General features: G+C 44.3%; 2 protein-coding genes across 6 annotated transcripts in view; both read right to left on the reverse strand.

Annotated features, from left to right (window-relative positions):
• Positions 1–3216: 3216 nt before the first annotated feature.
• On the reverse strand, positions 3217–6872 carry hoxb2a (homeobox B2a). The gene is made up of 2 exons (XM_037476174.2): positions 6058–6872; positions 3217–4680 (listed from the first exon to the last, which is right to left on the reverse strand). The coding sequence occupies exons 1-2, from the start codon at positions 6539–6541 to the stop codon at positions 3851–3853; spliced, it is 1314 nt and encodes a 437-aa protein (XP_037332071.1). The 5' UTR covers positions 6542–6872; the 3' UTR covers positions 3217–3850.
• Positions 6873–12618: 5746 nt separating this feature from the next.
• Positions 12619–21275, reverse strand: part of hoxb3a (homeobox B3a) — an 85183-nt gene continuing 76526 nt past the window's right edge. For all 5 annotated transcript variants that reach the window (XM_037476150.2, XM_037476148.2, XM_037476149.2 and 2 more), the window contains 2 exons: positions 18749–19457; positions 12619–15745 (listed from right to left, as the gene is read on the reverse strand). In XM_037476150.2, coding sequence (XP_037332047.2) covers positions 14892–15745; positions 18749–19337 — 1443 coding nt within the window. In that variant the 5' untranslated portion in view covers positions 19338–19457 and the 3' untranslated portion in view covers positions 12619–14891. The remainder of the gene's footprint in view (positions 15746–18748; positions 19458–21275) is intronic.

Below are 21275 nucleotides of genomic sequence, written 5' to 3' on the forward strand. Positions count from 1 at the left end.
ACTTCATGGAGCTCTTTGAATGTTTGTTTTGCATTTCTTAAGTAGTTTTGTAGTTCTTTAATTCTTCCTTAATACAATACTCACCATTTGCACATTAAAGTGTGTAATGGCGTGTCTGGAAGAGGACCAATTCATTTTAGCGGCAATTGACCATGCATCTTTATTAGCATCTATTAGCATCAGGCCTTATAGTTCAGAACGATTGAAATGCGCTCTGCAATTGTATACGTCTCAATCAATGTTGATGTGGTGATTTTTACACAACATCCGTGTCTTTATTTGGTAAAAACAATTTCACCAAATACTTAAATACCATGAAAAATTTGCAACAGAATCACAAGGCTGCAACAATCCTTCCTCTGTCTAAAGATTTTTTTGCGCCTTTGAGTCTTTAAATGAAAACACAACTAAAGAGTTTCAATTCAATATTGTATCCGTAATCACACACTGCAGTTTATAAACACCTTTGGCTTTTATACAATAAAGTAATTAAGGTGAATTTCAGTGTCTCTATGGTCAGGTACAAGTCAGAGCAGCTCTGTAAGAGGATGCCAATCACGACAATACAAACTAGGATGTTAACACAAGACAACATATACAGTATGTGCCTGGTTACTGATTCTGTAATTCCCTCTCATTTATTCTCCTCCTTTTATGCTGATTATCTTAGCTTGGCATGCAAAAAAATGTTCATCTATGTCGGACTTTGATGAGTCACATTCTGGATCGGCCAGCGGATGCTGAAGTGAAAAGATCAAGGATCCATTACTAAAAACCCTGAAAAAGGTACTCAGTGCATCTTTTTGGGGGGTCCCAGTTAATGAGAGTAGGCCTTACCTCAGCGGGGATTCCTGTGGTTGGGTTTCCTGCCTACACGTTGCCACTGACAATATGTGGACACAGTATTCATTTGAATTATCAGAGACACAATCCCTAATGATGGTTTGGTTCTGCGACTTCCATCAACACAGGATTCATAAATAACAGTAAAGTATGAGACTAAAGTAGATTCCACATTCCACAAAACATGTCAAATCATACTTGAGACATTTTATGGTCGAGCCTTTTCTACACGACCCGAAAGCAGAGAATGACAAATGGAAGTCAGCAAGATCTTTGGGCTACTTTTCTCTGAATACATCATTTTAAATAGGCTTCCTATTTTCAAAAATGTTTTTCTTTTTGTTATGTATGTTTATATTGTATGTATGATGTACATAAATATATATAAATGAACAGTACCAGTCAAAGGGTTGGACGCATTTCCCCATTCATTTCAGTGAGAAAGCGTGTCCAAACTTTTGACTTGATACGTGTCTTCTATATTTTGTATCATTATTTGTGCCAATGGCGTCACTTTAAAACGCGTGCTCACTCGAATGGAGCCCGGAGGAGTTTAATGGGTTTGTGCTTGGCATTTAAAGAGGAGAGTTAGACGGCACTGATCCAAAAGAAGTGTGTGGTCATGAGTCAGACTGCATTGAAGGGGCTGTCTGAATGATTATGTTTCATCCCTTGCTACAGTGCTAGGATCCAATCGAAAGTTCAAAATGTGTATCGTCGGAAGGATGCTCAGATAAAGAAGTGAGGGATCCTCTCGGTTTGTGGTTGAAAAGAAAACGAGAACAACAGGAGTTGGGCTTCGTCAATCTGGGTTTGGGCTTCGGCTCATAAATTCTACATTAAGCTTGAAAACACTTTTTTCCATCAGGAGTGCACCTAAGCCAAATAAAAGAAGGTATTTCTTCCCAATACAATATTTGTGGACATGCAGAGTAGATTTAAATGACGAGTTGCTGTTGTTTTGTTAATAATCAGTAGTACAAGTATTACACTAGACAAGTATGATGTCAGACTGACAATGAAACTGTATTATAATAAATGAAATCACAAGGCAGCAACCAATGTTGTTAACTAGATCCAATTGTATTAACTAGATGTGTTGCCAATAATAACTGAGTCATGATCCTGATTCAGTGTATAAGCAAATTACACATTTTTTGAGGATTAGATGCTATCATCAGTTGATTTTTATATATGTCAAAATGATTGTGGTTACAATTGCTTTTGTACTTTTTATTATTGCTACTTTTAATATTATTACCAGTAGTGTTTTATTATTGTTATTATTTTACCACATGTATCGGGGTTATTGTTATTCAATAATCAGACCTATTCCTGTGAATTGGTAGTCGAAAGGAATAAGCATATTCCTCCCTGTTAGAAACACGCCCATACAGGCACACACACACACACACACACACACACACACACACACACACACACACACCATGCCTGTCACACTGAGCCAGTCATCCTGTAATGGCTGCCACTGCTCATTGTTCACATCCTGCTTTGTCTTCATCGCCATTTTGACTCTGTGGGAGGAGGAGCAGCTAGTTAGAATCACACACACACACACACACACACACACTAATGGCAGCCATGCTAACTCAGGGATTTCTCCATTTTCACCCTGCCAGCTTAATGGTGGGGGAGAATCCATAAAGCGGAGCTACGGTTAGCTTCCTTGCTCCTAAACTAGAAGGTGACTTGTGCTGTTCTGGGGTCAGCTCCGACTCCCATAGGTTCTACTGAACAGCTGCCTTTCTGCTATCCTCACACGGTGCTACTCTGCTGCTATTGTGCTCTGCTAACCACTAGCAGCAAAGCTAATGCAATGAAAAACAATTACCCAGCGTGCCCTCCGATCGGTCCCCCTGTTGTTATCTCCTCTGGTCATTCCACAGGGTTATCCAGGGATAACACCAGCTGATCCACACCGGGCCAAACCAGGCTAAATATCAGGCTATGAATTCATGTGGCAAATAATAGCATGAGCAACCAAACTACAAGGAGCCACACACTTCAGAAAAATGTGCATTTAGTTCACATCATGAGTGAGTGAAATGTATATTTAAAGGTTAAAATGTTATAAAATTACACTGAAGCTTATTTTATAGAAGAATATTTTATGTATGTATAAATATGGCATGGAAATTATTTATACTCACTATAAAAGTGGAGGTAAAAATATAGTACACTAGTATAAATATTAGCAGCCAAATGATAAATAAGAAAATTATACTAATACTGCTGAATTCTCACTTTGTATATGGTGTTAAAACAGGGTGAATTAAATTTTTCATTTATCGTTATAATAAAGGCTGTTCGGTACCTCTTGTATTCATCACACAAAACGACATAGGCCACATGTTAAATGTTTCTGTTTTTATTATTATTACACTATGAAAATATATGTACAATAAATAATTTGGATTTTCACTATTAAAGAATCTCAATAAATAAACTAGTGTCTAAAACTCGGGTCATCAGTACTTTTCTTGTCTCGTTCAGAGAGAGACAAATAATTCATCATTCAGTTGGAATTTTTATTTTTCTAAAAAGCAGTCCAGCTTTGTGCACCAACAGACTCCGTGAACAGTTCCTGAGAGGTTATTAATTCTGCATCAGAATGTACGAGATGGAACAAATTCACAAATACTTATGAGGGTGAATCATTTCTGATTAAAAAAAAGAAGGGAAAAAAACAACGGAGGCAATAAATTACCTGAAAACGGGGAGAGACAAACATCCAAAGAGTTTCGACCGTGGAAAAAAAAAACAAAAAAATAAAATCCCATGGATGTTTAAAATATTTTTAAAAAATAAATGAAGTGCATCTCTCTCAAACCAGGTAAGTTATAACCGTAGAATAAAAGCCAGCAGAAGACGAAAAAATACAGGACGATCATTTTCATTCAGAAATGTTACAGGAATGTTTCCGAGAAGCTTTCGGGGCCTTCTTCCTCCGCTCAGTGCTCCTTGTGTTCTTGTCCTTTTCTATTTCTCAAAAGTTGAGGTGCTGCAGGTCTATGGTGCACAGTGTGCTCGTGAACAGGTCGAAGTCCTCCTCGGAGAAATCCACCGGGCTGTCCAGGGAGCTCTGCAGGCTGGGCGACAGGCAAGCCTCCCCGGCAAAGAAGGTCAGGTCCGGCAGCGCGGCCGAGGAGGACGTGGCCGCGGCCGCTGAGGACAAGCTGGAGGAGGCGGAGGAGTCCCGGTGCTCGGAGAAGGACGGGTCGCACGGGGCCTCTGCTGCCGCAAGCGCGGCCTCGCCGAGCTGCATCAGGCCCGGGAGGGCGGAGGAGCCCGTCGCCGTGAACGCCGGCGGAGAGTGGCGACCCGCGGCCACGTCGGAGGAGCCAGATGCCCCGAGCAACTGTGGGCGTTCGGGGCTGCTCAGCCGGCCTCCGTTCTCCGACGTGGGCTGTGCATTGTCTCCACTGTCATTCTCGTAGGCGGCCGAAGATGGATTGCAGCTCCCCGCCTCGCAGTCAGACTCAGCCTCCCCGGTGCCAGATGCTTCCAGCGGCTGGCTCGAGTAAGGGGACGACGCGTCGGCGCCTTCGAGCGGCTCGAACTCGCCCGAATCGTGGCCTCCGCCGTCCCGGTGGTGGGTCGTCTGGCGCTTGTGTTTCATCCGCCGGTTCTGGAACCACACTTTCACTTGCCGCTCGGTCAGATCCAAGAGGGCGGCAATCTCCACCCTCCTGGGCCGGCACAGGTATTTGTTGAAGTGGAACTCCTTCTCCAGCTCCAGCAACTGCGTGTTCGTGTAGGCTGTGCGCAGTCGTCTGGACCCGGCACCTCCGTTATCCAAATTCGCCTGGCTCGGGTCTGCAGGGAAACCGAAGACAAAATAAATGGAGAGGAGAACGACTTGGAGGAGTTATTGTCATTGCTATTTCAAAGCTATTCGATGTTTGCCTTTGGTTTTAATTTTATATTTATTTCAAAAGTCAAATTGTAATTTCAGCCATCCTTTATAAGCTATATATTGTATTGCCTGCAAGCCGGGAAATAAACTGCTTCAGCACCAGTCTGACTGTAATAAAAAATAATAAGTCTCAGAAAAAATACTGCTCGAAGTCACAACTGTAGGAGTGGACTAATTTGTTTGTTGGTAAAAAATAAAATAATAATAATACAAATAATAATAAAGCAAGAAAAATGGTAGATGAAGAAAGAGGATTCAAATGTCAAACAGGGGCCTCTCTCTTCTGTAATCCAGCTGTGGGAAAATAGATATATCACCGGGCAAGGAGACAATTCTGGGATGTCCACGTGAAAGCAATGTGGAGGGAACATGACTAAAATCACAAATGTCTTTTTTTAAGAATGAGATGAGAAATATATGAGAAATATATAGATATTGGGTAAGAAATGAGCACAAGCGGGGACAAATAAATTCAGTTAAAATGAACGGGGCAGGGTTTTAGAATTTGGAGGACTAGGGGGTGGGGGGGGGGTCAACAAATGCGATGATTGCTACATGAGCTAAATCCACGAAGATCAGATTGAGTGCAGCATGTATCCTGTGTAATATGTAGTCCCCCCCCCTCTCCCCCCACACACACCTATCCCACCCGCAGCCCCCACACCAACATATTTCCATCTGCTTCGACATCATGGTTCCAACTCCTCCATCCAATATGGCTACCACCTCTGTTGTGTTATGAATGTATAATGTCACGGCGACGCTGCCACTGCTGAAATCACACAACCCAGGGATGAAAAGGAATTAGGCTGCAGCAGGGCGGAGGGGGGGAGGGGGGGGGCGGCAGAGAGGGGGCCAATATCTATACCTTTGTGCGTCGTAACGCACGATTATTAACTCAGTGTAGACAAAATGTATTTTGGAAATATGTGCTAAATGATGTGGAATTGATTGGTGTGAGAGGCAATGCATTTGGCAGATATAATCAGATAGAGAGGGACGTTACGGGTGCACATTTACATGCGTGATGATAGAGTGCAAAGCACTGCAGCATAATGCAGTGGTCTAGATATGGCCACCCTGTTGACACAGTATTACAGCACCGCGCAGCTCACACATACACACACACACACACACACTGATGAAGAACACGACATTGTCATCTTAAATCCATGCAGAGTGTAATTAATGAAGTTTCTGAAATGACCGAAAATGAAAGCACAATGCTTCTACCCGTCACACTCCCGCCATTGGCTCCAGCTTCACAGCCTACCGACCTGTGGGTGACTCGATGCCCGCCAATGCGTACCCAGAGGCGGTCGGCGACGGGGAGGACGAGGCGGGGGGGATGATGGATCCGCCACCACTGGAGCCGCTCACAGACTTCGGGCACTTCTTTGAGGACTTCTTCTCTTTCATCCAGGGGAACTCGTGGGCCAGTGGGCCGGCCGGGGCGGTGGAGGCCGACGCAGGGGTCTGACCGGTCGGGCAGTGTTGCTGGGCGCCCCGGTGATTCGTCTGGAGGCCATTGGCAATGGATGTTCTCCGGTTCTGATGGCTCCTAGCAGACGGTCTCGGCTGGTTGGCTGTGCAGGGGCTGAGGCTGGGGATGGTGTGCTCGAAGGGAGGCGGAATTACTGTCGACTCCTTGATTGATGAAGTTTGAAATGACTCCAGGACGGCTGGGAAGGACGTCAGGCACTCTGCTAGGGACGGCTGGCTGTTGATAAAACCGATCTCCCTCTCAAATTCAAAATTCATAGCTCCCTCGAACCAGTGTCGACCTCAGAACGGCGAGACCCCCGAAACAATCCGTCCCCCAAAATAAAAAAAACACAAAAAAAACACAAACACACATAGACGCGCACGCTCGCACACGCACACAAAACAATATGGCTTCCCGGGTGGAAAGAAATGAAAAAGCGCACGAGCATAGGCTCCCAACCGCAATGGTGCAAATACAGCGGCTATATAATAATTGTGTAAATTGGTGATATTACTAGCGTATGGGGACCATGGGTAGGCTAAACTGAAGAACTATGGGGCAAAATTGCAGCCAATTCCTGGTCACGTGACGCGAAACTGCCAATCGGGGTTTGGAGAGGGGGGGGGGGCGGGCCGTGGCGGCGAAGGCAGTGGGAAACAGCATTATCATTTTTTCCACCAAATGCTTTGGCAAAGCGGGGCTGCATCCCAGGACGGCTGCTATTGTCTCACCCCTCACGGGGGGTAACGCGCGGGGAGGAGGAGAGACGGCGAAGCCGCCGATCGCCATGTGGACCGCGTGGGCGGCAGGTTCGGCACATTCCGCGGATCCGGTGTTAATCACGCACAAACAATAGAGCATCTCTCTCTCTTTTTTTTTTTTGGTCCTCTGGGTGATGACGGTTAGGGTGGTTGGCGCTGGCTGGAACCGTTTACAATATGGTCCATCTGAGGGAAAAAAAAATCACTGTACACCACTCAGCTCATTAATCTTATGAACGTTGACAGAGGCTGGAAATCCCAATCTTAGACCTAGAGAGAAATAAAAACAAATGTCTAGAAGGCGCAGCCGTTGAGGAGGAGAGGATGATGAAGCGGAGGCAGAGCGGCTTGCAGCAGAGCAGAGATAAACACATTTAGATTTGTTGGGGAAGAGAGGCCAGGTGGTGTGTAAGTGTTCTTTCTTTTTGCTCGAATCGTTGTTTTTTTTCTTCCTATTTGAACAGAGCCGGGTCCCTCAAATATCTAAATCTAATATCTAAATATAAGGTTACTAAAATAGCCCCCTGTCCTCTCTCTCGCTCTTTCTCTCTTACCCTCCCTCTAGTGCGATGTCTGTTAAAAATGTCCGTTGTGTTTACGCAACGAGAGGGAACGACACAGAGAGAGAGGGGGAGTTCACAGCGAGGTCGCTCCATGTAGCTCCAAAAAGGAGGGGAGACCCTCCTTTAGTAAAACAAGATATACTAATAATACAGTAGCAATATTATGAACAGTAATGGGAAGTGAGAGCGCGTTGGGTGCCCTTCGGGCTCAACAGGCGCGCATGTACATTTGTATTATTTATTTTTCTTTCAAATAAAGAGCAGGAGATAGGATATTTTTGGGAAGGGATCGAGGAGCCCCAAGTGTGGAGAAAATGTGCGGTGATCAATCTTTCACTGCTGCAAAGAGCCTGACAGCAGCCCCTCTTCTCTCCCTAAATATCAACCCCCGCCCCCCACCCTCTTCCCTACTACATCTACTTGCCGTGTTTTATTATATTTATTTGACTTTTTCGCACCGGTTTTTACGCACTCACGTATAAGCGTCTATTTTATCGGTTGGGGTAACAAAAACACCGACTCAGATACTTTTAGAGAATTGGCTATTTAGCTCTCTCCTCTTTTCCCATGCAATTTGGCTTCAACCCGTCTGATTCTGAAAAGGGGCGAGAGACAGGGGGAAAACGGCAGAAATGCGCGTGGGAGTCAGGGCCATTGAACGCAGCAGAAAAGGCGCAGGCAACGAGTAGGCCGAGGCCGCGTGCAAACTGACTGAGCTCCAGCAATACAATGCACCGCAGTCTGTTGCATGCCTGGTCTACGTTCTATTTTTAAGATACTATTTGAAATTGAATAATTTTTCTAAAATACCAACAAGATTATTGGAAGTTTTGTTGATAAACAAAGGCAGTTTTCATCACATGGGACGCGTGGATTGGTCGAATGAAGATGGGGATGTGGTGACTTCATTTATTTGGCAGTCAATTGTTTTGTTTTAGGGTTAGGAAAATAGTGATGGTCCACCTAATATGAATAGTTAATAATGTGTGCTTTTATGTATTTACTTGTTTATAAGTGTTATTGTGATTTGTATTATTATTACTACTCTGGTTTTGGTTTTGTTATTTGCATGGTACAAATGTAATCTGCTCTCGTCCGACGCATCACTTTCTTGACAAATTCCCAGGCTCAAAATCGTCAACTGATTGCTGCGATTATACTGTGTGACTACATAGGTTGCGCGTGACCGTGAGCGCGCTCCGTGCACTGTTTTCAGTGTTGCTCTGAAGCCGAGCCCTCCGCCACTTTTTATGAGGCAATAAATTAGATCCAATCTCTCCTTATTGGTGTTTTTATTGTCTGTTAGTCCAACGGAGATGTAAAGGGAAGTGCAGCCATTATTTACGGGAGCCTGATTTATGTCCAAAGTTGAACGCTGCTCTCAGGCGTCTCAGCGCGTGAGAGAGTGAGAACGATATGAAGGGGGGGGGGGGGGGGGGGTGGCCATGTGACCGCCGACAAAGGGGCGGGCCTTAGGGCTTTTTTAAACATTAACAAAACCACAGGACATGTATAGGATCGTTATGCATGTGAAAAAAAGACAGTAGGAGGAAAAAAATAATTTCGGTAGAAAAAAAACATACATGCAAACCAGAAATACATATTTTAGATTTTGACACGTGAATAGCACTACAGGTAAACGAAACAACGTGTTTTAGATTTACTGGGCTGAACTGTAGCTTTAAGATTAAATGTGTATTAGGTTGTATATGTTTAGAAAAGTTAGATTATTCTGGACCCAAAGTGAACTTTCTCAGTAGCAGAAGGGAATAAAATATATTGAATAAAATTAAATAAAAAAATCCATAGAAAAGCAACAATGAATAGTCAGAAATTCAACTGCAAATGCAACTTAAACATATAATACAATTATTAATAAATTAGTTTCCACATGGTATAACTATAACAAGACCAATACTAATGGATAACTAACTCTAACCATGATGGACCGCCTCACACTCACTGAAGCAGAAGAAAACATGGCTCCACCAGAGCTTTCAGCCACACCACATGGTCTTGCTCACCATTTGAAGTCAGACCTCTTATCTTCCACGATTGAATTTAACCTCAGAGTAGAGTGAGCGCCCCTAACAGACGGCTCTCGCGTGATGGTGTCCTTTGCCCAAGGGCACCTCAGCAGCCAGGTTGTGTGTGGGGAACATGTGCTACCACTATTATTGGAGCAGACAAAAACATGGGGGCTAATGTCAATGTTTCCTCGTCAGAAGGACAACAAGCATACAGCAGGTATCAGGTTTTAGATTTCACCGTTCACTGAGATAAGGCCCGGTCACACAATATGGGTGGTAGCTGCTAATCAGAGCGGTAAATGAACACCAGTTGCACAGTAGCATGTCATTGGAACATTGTTCCGCCGCTTTGCTGCAGCACCCCCTTCTTTCTGAAATCATAAAAGAGACATGCGGCCGACTGGAAGTTTGCCTCAAGAGTTTTCTTTTTTACTTCTGACAAGTTACATGTTGCTCTCGGGTCTTGAAGTAATTATTCAGGTTTCTTTCTGACAGCAACACCATGATTTAGCCCCAAGGTATTGACCCAACCCAGTGAACACTAGATACAACGTTGAAATATTGTTGAAATCGGGTTGAAATGAGGTTTGAACGCCAAAGACCTCATTTCAACGTCTTTTCAACAAGCTAAAAGGTCAACGTGCTAAAAAAAAACGTGCTAAAAAAAACATGAATTCGTTGATAATGTTTCATGTTGTAACGTAAGGTTGAAAGACAGACGATATTATCATTGAATTTTTCATAATAATGAATGAACTGGTCGGCAAAATTTGGTCTACGCAAAGACTTCAACGCATTTATTATTTCTCCTAAAACGTCACAAATATGAAATTACGGACTGTGTGCTGTTGATAATATGCTTTAAGGACAAAATAATGCCGGCCGTTTCAAACATTGGTGGAAAACACGTAACTCTGCTCACATCTGTAACGCGCATGCGCAAGATCTTAGACGCTTGCAGAGCTTCCACCGGGTGCTGCACGAGGGGAAGTGTGTCCGGGAGCAGAGCGACGTGAACGGGCTGATACAACCACGGCTACCGGCCCCAATACTCTGTAAGTACATGAGTGTTTGAATGAAGCACACCTGGAACTATAACCAGTTGTTTTACTTGAGCTGTCCACTCAATACGGGAAAGACTGTTCTTTTTGGTAAGCTAGTTAGCGTTAGCGCAGATAGTTTGCTACTTAGCATGCTGGCTTGTAGCATGCTAGCTTGTAGCATGCTAGCGTTCAGCATAATGACCTGGACCAAAAGTAAACATCATAGAAGGTCTTCCGTGTCTTTGGTGTGGTTATTGCTGTATCCATTAAATAGTATTGCCTTTCCCATTTCATATTGAAAAAAACTTAGATTGCAAGGGCTAAATTCAACAAGTGGTGGTCTGTAACAAGAGGAACAAAACATTAGAAGTTACTGCATGCTTGAAGATTGAAAATTAGAGGTATGATACTGTGTAATATACCTGACATTGTTACTCCTGAAATGCAATAAGTTGCAGATGAATTGTTACCTTGTTTATACTGTTAGGAAAACAATACTTTCTTAACAATATTAAGATTTAAAGATGGAGTGAGGTTAAAGCCCAAATTGATGCTGTAGCTACTACAACTGATGATGACCAGAGGGATATTTTACACACAAGGGATCTGAGACATCTATAAATGAGGATTCTAACACACCTGCTGCTGTTATCATTATTAGTCACTTTGCTATTACTGTCATCATAAAACCATCTTTGCCTTTTTCCTGAAGTCTTTGTGCTTTCTCTCCTCACAGGTTTTGGTGGATGGTGGTTACATCTAATAGAGATTGTCCCTGCACTGGTAAAATGAATCATTTCTGTCATAGGAATTGAATGTACCGTACATTTTTAAGTTGTTCATTCTGTACACACCTACTGCTCTCCTGTTCTCCCTCAGGTTTCAGCCAGTTGAAATTTTTTTTTTCATTTTGGAGGGAGTTTTACCTGCCGATGTGATGGTTTTGGGACAGGATGTTGAATTTTTTTCAGACTGTAAAGCTCTCAGAGGCTTATTTTTTATTTAGGGTTGAACAAAATAAAATAATTTGAATTTAATAAACACATTGATTAGAGAAATCTGCAATTGAGGCGACTCCCTTAACACAAGAATCATCGAGTGACGATTGAGGGGGACGGATACTATCCCGATTCAAGTGACTGAGAGCCAGATCTTGTTACAGAATCTGAAAATTAAGTTCTAATGATTCAGAGCTACAAACTCAGCATTCTAAAATAACTTTTCAGTTTATTTTCAGTGAAATATATTTAATTTTGGGATTCTGTTGTTGTTTAGGGAAAGTGTTTCATGTATAGTGTTGTTATATTGATATTAATAAATATAAGTTTAAAAAAGAATGTGTTTGTCCCTGTTAAGGGCTGTTAACATGACAACTGTGACTAAGTATGTAACATTTTAGTTTCCAGGGAGCAATTTACCCGTTGAAAAGACGTCTATGCCCGACGTTGAAAAAAGGTTACAAATTGGTTAAAAAGTGAACGTTTTTTAAGCCCGTTTTCCACGTGATTTTTAATAACGGTGGTAATGGATGTGGTTTCTTTTTAAACCTCTGAAATAATGTTATAACACAAAGTAGAGGACAGAATATTACAAATCACTTTGAAATGTGGTCTTAACATATCTACGAATAGACGTTGGAAAAACTTGTCCCAAGTTGGAAAGAGGTCACTCTCACAGCAGATCCTTAACCATCACATCCCAGGGAAAGAGCACATTATGGAAACTAATCGATTTAACTCATTTGAAAAGTTTGGTGAAACAGTGGTTCTTTCTGGTCATTCTTTTGAATCCCATCCTTCAGTTTGGATGACTTTATGTCAAAGTAACTTGACTTACTGTAAATGTTTGGCTTATGTCTGACATTAGTGTGCAGTTAATCGCATATTTACACAGCTTTTTCGACCACAGTCAGTGGCCAACCGCAGAGAAATATTTGTACGTTGCCTTTGCAATCGATACAATCGTCCGTGGCAGGTTTTTAGCTGACAGCGATGCTGCTGATAAGATGATAACCGGAGGGCACTTGAGAGTCATAAACAAACTGAATCTCTGAATAACATAACATTTTATTAAAGAATTGTTCGACAGACAACTCTCTCAACAAGGAAATAAAAGAGGAGCTACAAATAAAGTTGTTTTTTTGCCCCCAAAAAAATGAAGACTCATTTTTTTTCCAGCTAGTACTTAAATTGATCAGACTATGCTAGGACAGGTCACCGATCCCGGCCCTTGCATTTTTCCCTGTACAAGCCAAGACATGTATGTACAAGGGTCATTACATAAAAACTACGTATTCTTCTTCTAAAATACAAGAACTAAAAAAAATGTAACTTCAGTACAATGGACAAGAAGAAACACAATGTTTTTTTTCTTTCATAACATGTAATACTAGAAAAGTACAGTATTTTTTCTCAATATAAATACATGAAGGATAAATAATAATAATACAAAAAAGAAAGTCTTTTTTTAAAACTGGCTATAACAAATAAATATTTATATATGAATGTTCACTTGAACAAACATTGGCGAAAGACACTTTGATTGGAGGGCCTTCCGTCTTCAAAATAAGATTTCATTATTATAATCCTATTTTTACCTTTAACCATCTAAATGTAAACTCTCAGTGCAACAATGATGCCCAGATGTGAAAAGCTTTTGTGTAGAGCTGCACTTCAAAAAACAAAAACAATACGGGGAGGTTTATTTCCACAAGAGCAGAGACCACACATTAGCTCACATATCTGGGACATGCATTCTGTTCAAATATATATACCCTGTATCCACGTTAAAAGTCAAGATATGTGAGAACAAAATAAAACAATATAAAATGTGGACAACCTCTGCATTGGTGTTTGCTAAAGTAGCCTAACTGAACCCTTCCGAAGTGATAGAAAGAGACAGGCAGAGAAAGAGAGATAGAAGAAGGGGGGTGAGGGGGGGTGCGGTAAATTACTTACCCAAACATAAATAAATAGTGTTCTCCAATCTTATCATTTACCCTGTTTCGATGATGTGCTAAAACAAGAACATTGAAATATCTTTTCCATGTCCTCTCCTGTGTTTGTGTAAAGATGTCAACAGCCGCTCACCTGGCTGTCTGGTGTGTCAACAAAAGGAAGCTAGCTTAGCATCGCTGTGCGTGTGTGTTTGGAGGCCCAAGCTTAGCTTAGCGCAGACGTGCGTGCACGTGGGAGCTAGCTTAGCCCTTGAGCTAGTAGCTTCTTAAACCCTGTAAAGATTCATGGAAGGGGTGTGTAGGTGCACATGTGGTTGATGGATTTATGTCTGTGTGTGTGTGGGAAAATGTGGAGAAGACAGTGGGTTAGTAGCGATTGGGTCCGGTCCGGCAGGAGGCGGGAGGAGACAGCAGAAGGGGGAGGACACGTCCACTGCTTTTCTGTCGTACGCACGCGTCGCTCCACCTCTACGCCTGATTGAGAGGCGGAGCCACGCTGACAAGAAAGCTCATAGTCATAAATCCAACCACCTCGTTAAACCGCCCATTAAAATTGAATTTGCCAGGCGGGGAAGCTGCTTGACGTGTGTGTGCAGGAGTGAATGTTTACACAACGTGCCGTGGCCTGCGCCGAACATGCTAGCCGAGCTACAGCTGCAGTGTGCTCCACCCACACACACAAAACTATTGTCTGTCTAACTTGACACATTCTAGAGGATTGAGCTCGTCATGAACTTCTGTTAGCAATAGTCAACGTGGTGGTGTCCTGATTGACAGTGCAGTGGATTAGCTCACTAAATGACAGCGCTCACCGTACAGCTATGCCCAAGAGGGGTGAGTTGCTTTAAAAATGCCTGTGTAAAAAAATCACTTCCTGTACGAGGATGTAAAAGAGGAAGTTTGGTCCCTGGCTTAAAAAAATACCACCGTTGATTTTACTACCGTTAAATTACACTGCCTTGCCTTTTTCTTTTTTTGAGCAACACGCAAAGTCATGCTACGACGTTAACTTTAAACGTTAATATATTATTTTTAAATCCAATTAGCTTTACTTAAATAAAGCAATAAAAGCTTAGCCCTAACTACAAGGCGGTGGAAACAAAGCGGCTGGACAATGTGGCTGCTGCCCCAAGAACAAGCCACTGGACGGCCCCTGTCTGTCTCCCTTGGTCCCTCATGCCGTCCCGCTGCAGCAGTAGAGTCCCTGCGTGTTAGTTGTTCTGCGTCTTCTTCACTATCCCCCTAAGTCTTTCCTTTTGTGTTCCAAACCTGTTACAGGTGAGTGAGCTTGGGTGCTTCCTGGATTCTGCCCTGAGTTGAGGTGTGGTGCGCCGACAGCTCGGTGTACGTTGGGTGCGTTGGGGGATCGCAGGGACCCGGGGGTCCGCCTCCGCCTACATGGTGCTGGTTGGCGGCCGACATGGGGCCTGCCCCGTTGTAGTCCATGGTTTGGTGTTGGGGCGGCGTGGGGCCGAGGTGGTTCAGCCCATACATGGAGGGCCCCGAGCCGGGCATGGGCTCCACGTAGCTGCCGGCCCCCACATAGACCGGACTGGCCTGCATGTTGGCGGGTGTCCCGTAGCCGGCGTTGTTGGCCTGCACCAGGCCGTGGTGAGGATGAGGGTCGCCGTAGTCCGGGTCTGGGGCACCATACTTCTGTTGGGGGGGACAGCCCTTCATGGGCACGTTAGAGTAGCCAGAGGACATGGAGTATGACACTCCCTGGTGGGGCTTGCTGAAGGACGGCGGGGAGGGGACGTCGTAGCCGCCCCCTCCCATGGGGTGAATAGAATTGAGGAAGCTGGCGGAGGATTGCATGGTCAGGGGCGGGGAGCTGGTCGGCGAGGGCCCCCCGGAACTGGAGCTCAGGCCCTTGGACTTCTGGTCCTTCTTGTACTTCATGCGCCGGTTCTGGAACCAGATCTTGATCTGGCGTTCAGAAAGGTTGAGCAGGTTCGCCATCTCCACGCGGCGCGGCCGACACAGGTACCGGTTGAAGTGGAACTCCTTCTCCAGCTCAACCAGCTGGGCACTGGTGTACGCCGTGCGGGCCCGCTTGGACGACGCCGACGAGCCGCCGGTGGGACTCTTCTCCCCGCTGCTGCAGCTCTCGGCTCCTCCTGATGCTGCAGGGGCGGAAGAGAGTAGATCATACGGAGGAAGGGAGGATGACAGGACAAAAACAGGGGAGAGACAGTAAGAGAAGAAATGCTTGAAGGTATGGAGAGAGCAAGAGCAAATAAAACACTCGTGCTGGAGGCGATAGAAAGCATTCAGGTTGTTAATAAAGCACAGGGAGTGGGGGGGGGGAGGAGGGGGTGTCCAGGCTCTGTGGCTAAATTATCTCCCGATATTAGTTGTCAACACTTCATAACGGTGGCAGTTATTAAGAGACGGGGCAGCAGGGTGCTCCCGCGCCAAATTGCATCTTGGCTGGAGAGGCAAACCCCCGGCAGCAACAGCAGCTGCAGCACGGAGTGGTGAGTCCACCACTTCCAGGTAGGAAGTGCTCTGAAAGAGCAGGAAAGGTATGCTAGCTTTATCACACACAAAGAGGCCTCCAGCAGATATGCTCGTCACTCTTATGCCATCGCATCCCGTCCATCGGGTCTGCTTGATCCCTGTTCATTTGGTTGCGAGCCATGAAAGTCAGTTAACCTAAAAAATGGGCGACAGCTGACGCTTTATCAATCAAAGCCCACCTGGATGTTCGGAAGATGAGAGACCTGCAAAGCTGCTCTCACACTGTCACACTGCTTGCGCTCTCTGTTAGAAAGAAGCATGATATCAAGGTCACTGCAATAAGCGTTAGTTAATGGGTAATAAGCACGATCTGAAAAATCCTAAGAGCCTCCTAACTTTGTCGTTTTGAACAGAATTATTAAACTAATCCGCTCTTTCTGCACTGTAATACATTCAGCATCCATCTTGCGTGACTCACAGAAGTTATTGTTGTTGCTAAGTGACATTAGGGGGGGGGTTAGGGGATCGAATTTCACAGACTTGCGCTCTAATTTGTAATTCTGAGTGGCTATGTGAGCTGTGGATCTTTTCCACAAGGGTTTAGTCGGATCCAATGGCGTCAGACGAACAAAAAAAATGGTCGGAACGTCTGAATCGGCCAACCATAGCCTCTTGTTTTCTTAACAAAACCTTGCCAGTAATCTTCCCTCATCAGAGCACTCATAGGGGTTTCCCTTTATCCTGACAGAAAAAAATGTCCCTAGTTGCAGAATAGTTTAGTAACTTTTTGTCACGGGAATGCCATTTTCGGAGCAGAGGCCATAAATACCATAAAAAAAACAGGTAGGTAGAACAAATTCCTACAATTCTGAAGCTGTTACATTTTTGTAAATGTACCTCGTAACTATGTGTTTTGTCTCTGAATATTTCCGTGCCTTATGTGTCCCTCAATGGCCCTTATATACCTTCTTATGCTGGAGCAATAGCAAACGGAAAAAAAGGATTCTTTCATCTGTCCAGTGTTTATGTATAGTGTGAACATACTTGATTTCAAAAGAAACCACGTCATTCAGACCCAGTCCTTCTGAAGGTCCCATGAGTCAAGGCTGAGGAGCACGGGTGCTGAGATGATCCATAACTAGCTGCGATTTATTCCACAGGAATCTCGCGTCTGTTTTATCCATATATTGTTATAATATGCCTGCGATTCGTTCTTACTAATAAGAGTTCACCCTGAGATCCTATCTTACTCTGAATAGTGTAACACGCCGCCACGGAGAGAAGAGAGGTAACCATCAAATTAGAGTTTTGACATTCTCCAAAAATGATTGTTTCAAAATCTCATCAATAAATGGCCTAATCTCCGACCAACCCTCAGCCGGCTGAATGCTTTCTGAATACAAGACTCATATTCATTATGGCGGAGATATTTCCTCCCCATCGAAAGCTACCCATCTGTCTGCCTCGATGACGGTTTCCTTTGCCTGTTATCAAACATGCAGATGATATTCCAGGCCGCCATCGCCTCCCCGCGTTTACTAATATCTTCCACATCAAATGTCTGCATGCCATGGATACATTCTTTCTGAAGCGCTATTCGCCTGTTATCATACATAACATTTAAATTTGCCCTTTAAATATCCTTCTTTTTTCAGTGGGTTTCCAAGGAGGAGGAGGAGGAGGAGGAGGAGGAGGAGGAGAGAGAGGGGGGGAACTGTTACGTGGTCAATCCATCCGCTCAGTAGGTTTACCAGAACTCAGACTAATCTCACCCGTCCTTCAAATAAAACCATGGGAGCATCTTTGCCTTCAGGAAAATTATGAGTTATGTGAATTATGTGAAACTTTCTCCAGGTTGGTATCGGTCACCCTGAGGTGTTTGCTTTATCGTGTCACTTGTTAGAGAACCTGGGAGAGCCATATACATTTTTTACTCTAAACTAAGATAATTACCTCCTGACTCTGCATTTTAGTTAATAGTGGTACTCATCTGATTTTGTATTGATTTGTTAAATCTAATCATGTGTAATTATTTTGTACACATCCAATTAATACCGACATCCTTTTCTTAAAAATGTTTATCCTTTAGGTTTCACTAAGGTTGGACCTGAGATCTTGTTTTTACCCTTCACCGCTTATTTTTACACTGTGCTAAAGATGCCATGCCGACCAGTGTGCTGGGTTGGATTCAGGCTGAGGAAGCCCTGCCAGCTTCCTCGGTGCATTTTAAAATGCTATTCGACGCCTAAATGACCTTGGACCAGAACACACTGAATATCTAGCTCCAGATTACCCGCTTGACTAGTAGAACCAGGGCCTGTGGAAGCCTGTTTTTCCATAACAAGCTGAGAAATCATTTCAATCCTCTGGGGGGGGGGGGGGGGGGGGATCTGGAGCCTGAAAGGGGATGTTGATAAGAGAGGTGAGGAAAGAGGGATGTGGTGATGGGAAGGAGAAGGAAGGAGAAACAGGGGGGGGGGGGGGGGGGGGCGCTAATGAGGAAGGAAAACGAAGGAAGGAAGAAATAAGAGGGGCAAAGAAGGAGGAAGAGGGAGACTGGGGCGAGAGGACACGTTGTTTGTGTAGCGCTGTGGGGAGGGGGGGGGGGGGGGGGGAACCCAAGCACAGACAGACAGAGAGGCACAGACAGGTGCAGGGGAACACACCGTTTCCAGAGTTGTTGCTGGGTGAAGAGTTTTTCTGCTTGGTCGCCTGTCGACACTCCTTCATCCACGGGAAGATCTGCTTGGCCACGGTGGGGTTGGGGGGCAGCGAGGAAGACGAGGACGACGTGGAGGAGGAGATGGACGAGGACGAGTTGGACAACTTGTTGGGGCCTGATTTGGAGGCCGAGGAGACCACGGCGCTGCCCCCCGGCTGCTGGGCCCTGGTGTTGCCGTTGCTGGAGTTGGGGGGCAGCGGGGGGGACACCTGGGAGGCCGGGTGGTGCTCGGGGGGCAAGCTGGGCCGCATGCAGCTGACGCTCAGATCCTTGGTCTTGGCTAGCTGCTGCTGCTGCTGCTGCTGCTGGTGGCCCCCGTTACTGCCCAGCGCCTGCAACGAGCAGGCCGAGCGCTGGTACGAGTCCACGTCCAGGTGGGCCGCCGACTGGAAGGCCGGCTGGAGGTGGGACACCGGGGCGGCCGCATCGTAGCCCCCGAAGCCGTTGCCCGCGGCCGCCGCCCCTTGCACCTGGTAGGACGAGTAGCCACCGAAGAGTGCAGAGGAGTTGTCGTAGTAGGTTGTCTTCTGCATTTCTGAGAGAGGTGACGGCGTCTTGGTGTGCTCCGGTCCTTGCAGAGAGCCGCTGCCGGAAGACCATTTGGCACCGGGGTCACGTGGCGGTGTCTCTCCAGCGGCCTCCTGCAATCTGACCTGAAAGGTTAGGAGAGGCACAACGGAGAAAATGAGAGAGATAAATCCATCTTCCTCTCATGAAAGGCGCCATGACATGAATAGAAACCACTGCTTTTCTTTCTTCACCCCCACCCTCCTGAACCCTCCCCCACCCTTCTGAGCTCGGTACACAGCCTGCAGATGCTCTAGTGGAGAAGGCTTCAGGAGGGCAGACAGTGTTCACACACACACACACACACACACACACAAAGACACATATATGCACTCATGTTGGATTTTCACAGGAATTCAGATGGTTGTATTTAAAAAGCATTATTATACATAATTATATAGTTATTATACATAATTTGGTTATTGTTGGTTATTTTTCAACAGTTATTTTATTTAATAGCCCATTTACCTATTTAATTAAGATTAGAAGTGACTATAAAATTTGATTTTTTAATGATTTATATTAGCTCATTATTCTATTTGTCAGCAAATAACGATGACAAATATTTACCTATATGAACTTGGGAATCAAACGACATACAATGTGTGTCATTATTGCTTTCAATATTACTATCTATAGGTCAAATTCTTTTATACTTCATTCAGAGTTGTTTTTCAGATTATATATTTTTTGTTACGGTTGATAATAAAGCACTACCCCATCCTGTCTGCTGTAATTCAAGCAGAAAGTGTTATTTTGTCTCGTGATTGCGCAGTAAATAAATAAATAAAAATATATATATATATATATATATATATAAAATATTATATATATATATATATAATAAATAAATAAATATATATAATAAATATATATTTTATATTTTATGTATGTATAAATATAAATTAAATAAATAAAATCCCTTAGTGACTGATGGAGGTAGCCTCCTCCTGTCAGCCTCTGCCTTTCACGTATGATTTAGTGTTTGGGTCTGCCCGACTGTTACCTCACTCATTTTGGTTCTCCGGAAGCGGTCGTTTGAATAAAAGGCCGTTTTTTGTATTTTTTTTAACTGGCCAGAGGAAAATTATTGCTTATTATTGCAGATGATTGAATTGTTTTACATTCGTTTTTTTTTAAATACCGTAAGAAAGAAAAACATGAATTATGCCCACAGCAGGCAATTTGAAAATGCTGACGAAGAGGATATTTAAGCAAGACATGAACAATAATATAGTACAAAAGAGGCCATTAAAAAAGAAAAAAGAACCCAAAGAAGAAGCTTCACGAGTCAGTGATCCATTAGGATCGAGCTCCATCCTGGCCGGGGGAGGGAGGGGACACCACATAGCCGTCTAACCCCTACATGCGTCCCATCACACCCTTCATCCCTGGGGGGGGGGGGGGGGGGGGCGTTTGCGGCGCCGCGGAGCACCTGGCGCGCACCGCTGCGCGCTACACATCCCCGGCCGGGCCTAAAGCTGCACACCTCTGCCTTCCCCTGGACACTGAGCGAGGCCTGTTGGAAGCCACCGCGGACATGTAACAACTAAGAAAAAATGAGCAAAGAGTAAAACATAAAAACAATCAAGCTGAAATGCTAAATAACGCGCTGGCGAAGATACGTTATGTCGTCAAATGTCAGCCCCTAAGTTTCAAAACGCTTCAAGGAAAAAGAAAAAAAGATGTAAAAGAATATGGAATTATTTCCACTAGTAGGCTATTTGTCATTCATGGAGTATTTGTACACGTTTTTCTGTGCGCACCCGTTCTAGATAATGGTCTGCATGTCATCCATCAACAAAGGGAAATAACGAGCAAAAAAGGGAGAATACAAACCAAGTTCCCTAAAAACGAATATCCTCCTTTAAATGGAAAAACCTGTGCACTGTATAATTATTACA

Source organism: Pungitius pungitius, chromosome 12, assembly GCF_949316345.1.
Source record: "Pungitius pungitius chromosome 12, fPunPun2.1, whole genome shotgun sequence".
Lineage (NCBI taxonomy): Eukaryota > Metazoa > Chordata > Actinopteri > Perciformes > Gasterosteidae > Pungitius > Pungitius pungitius.

Excerpts from the sequence above, each read along its gene's own strand:
- hoxb2a (XM_037476174.2), bottom strand. The coding sequence starts at position 6,541 with ATGAATTTTGAATTTGAGAGGGAGATCGGTTTTATCAACAGCCAGCCG. Across the intron at positions 4,681-6,057 it reads GGGCATCGAGTCACCCACAG|ACCCGAGCCAGGCGAATTTG; the intron begins GTCGGTAGGCTG and ends GTTTCCCTGCAG.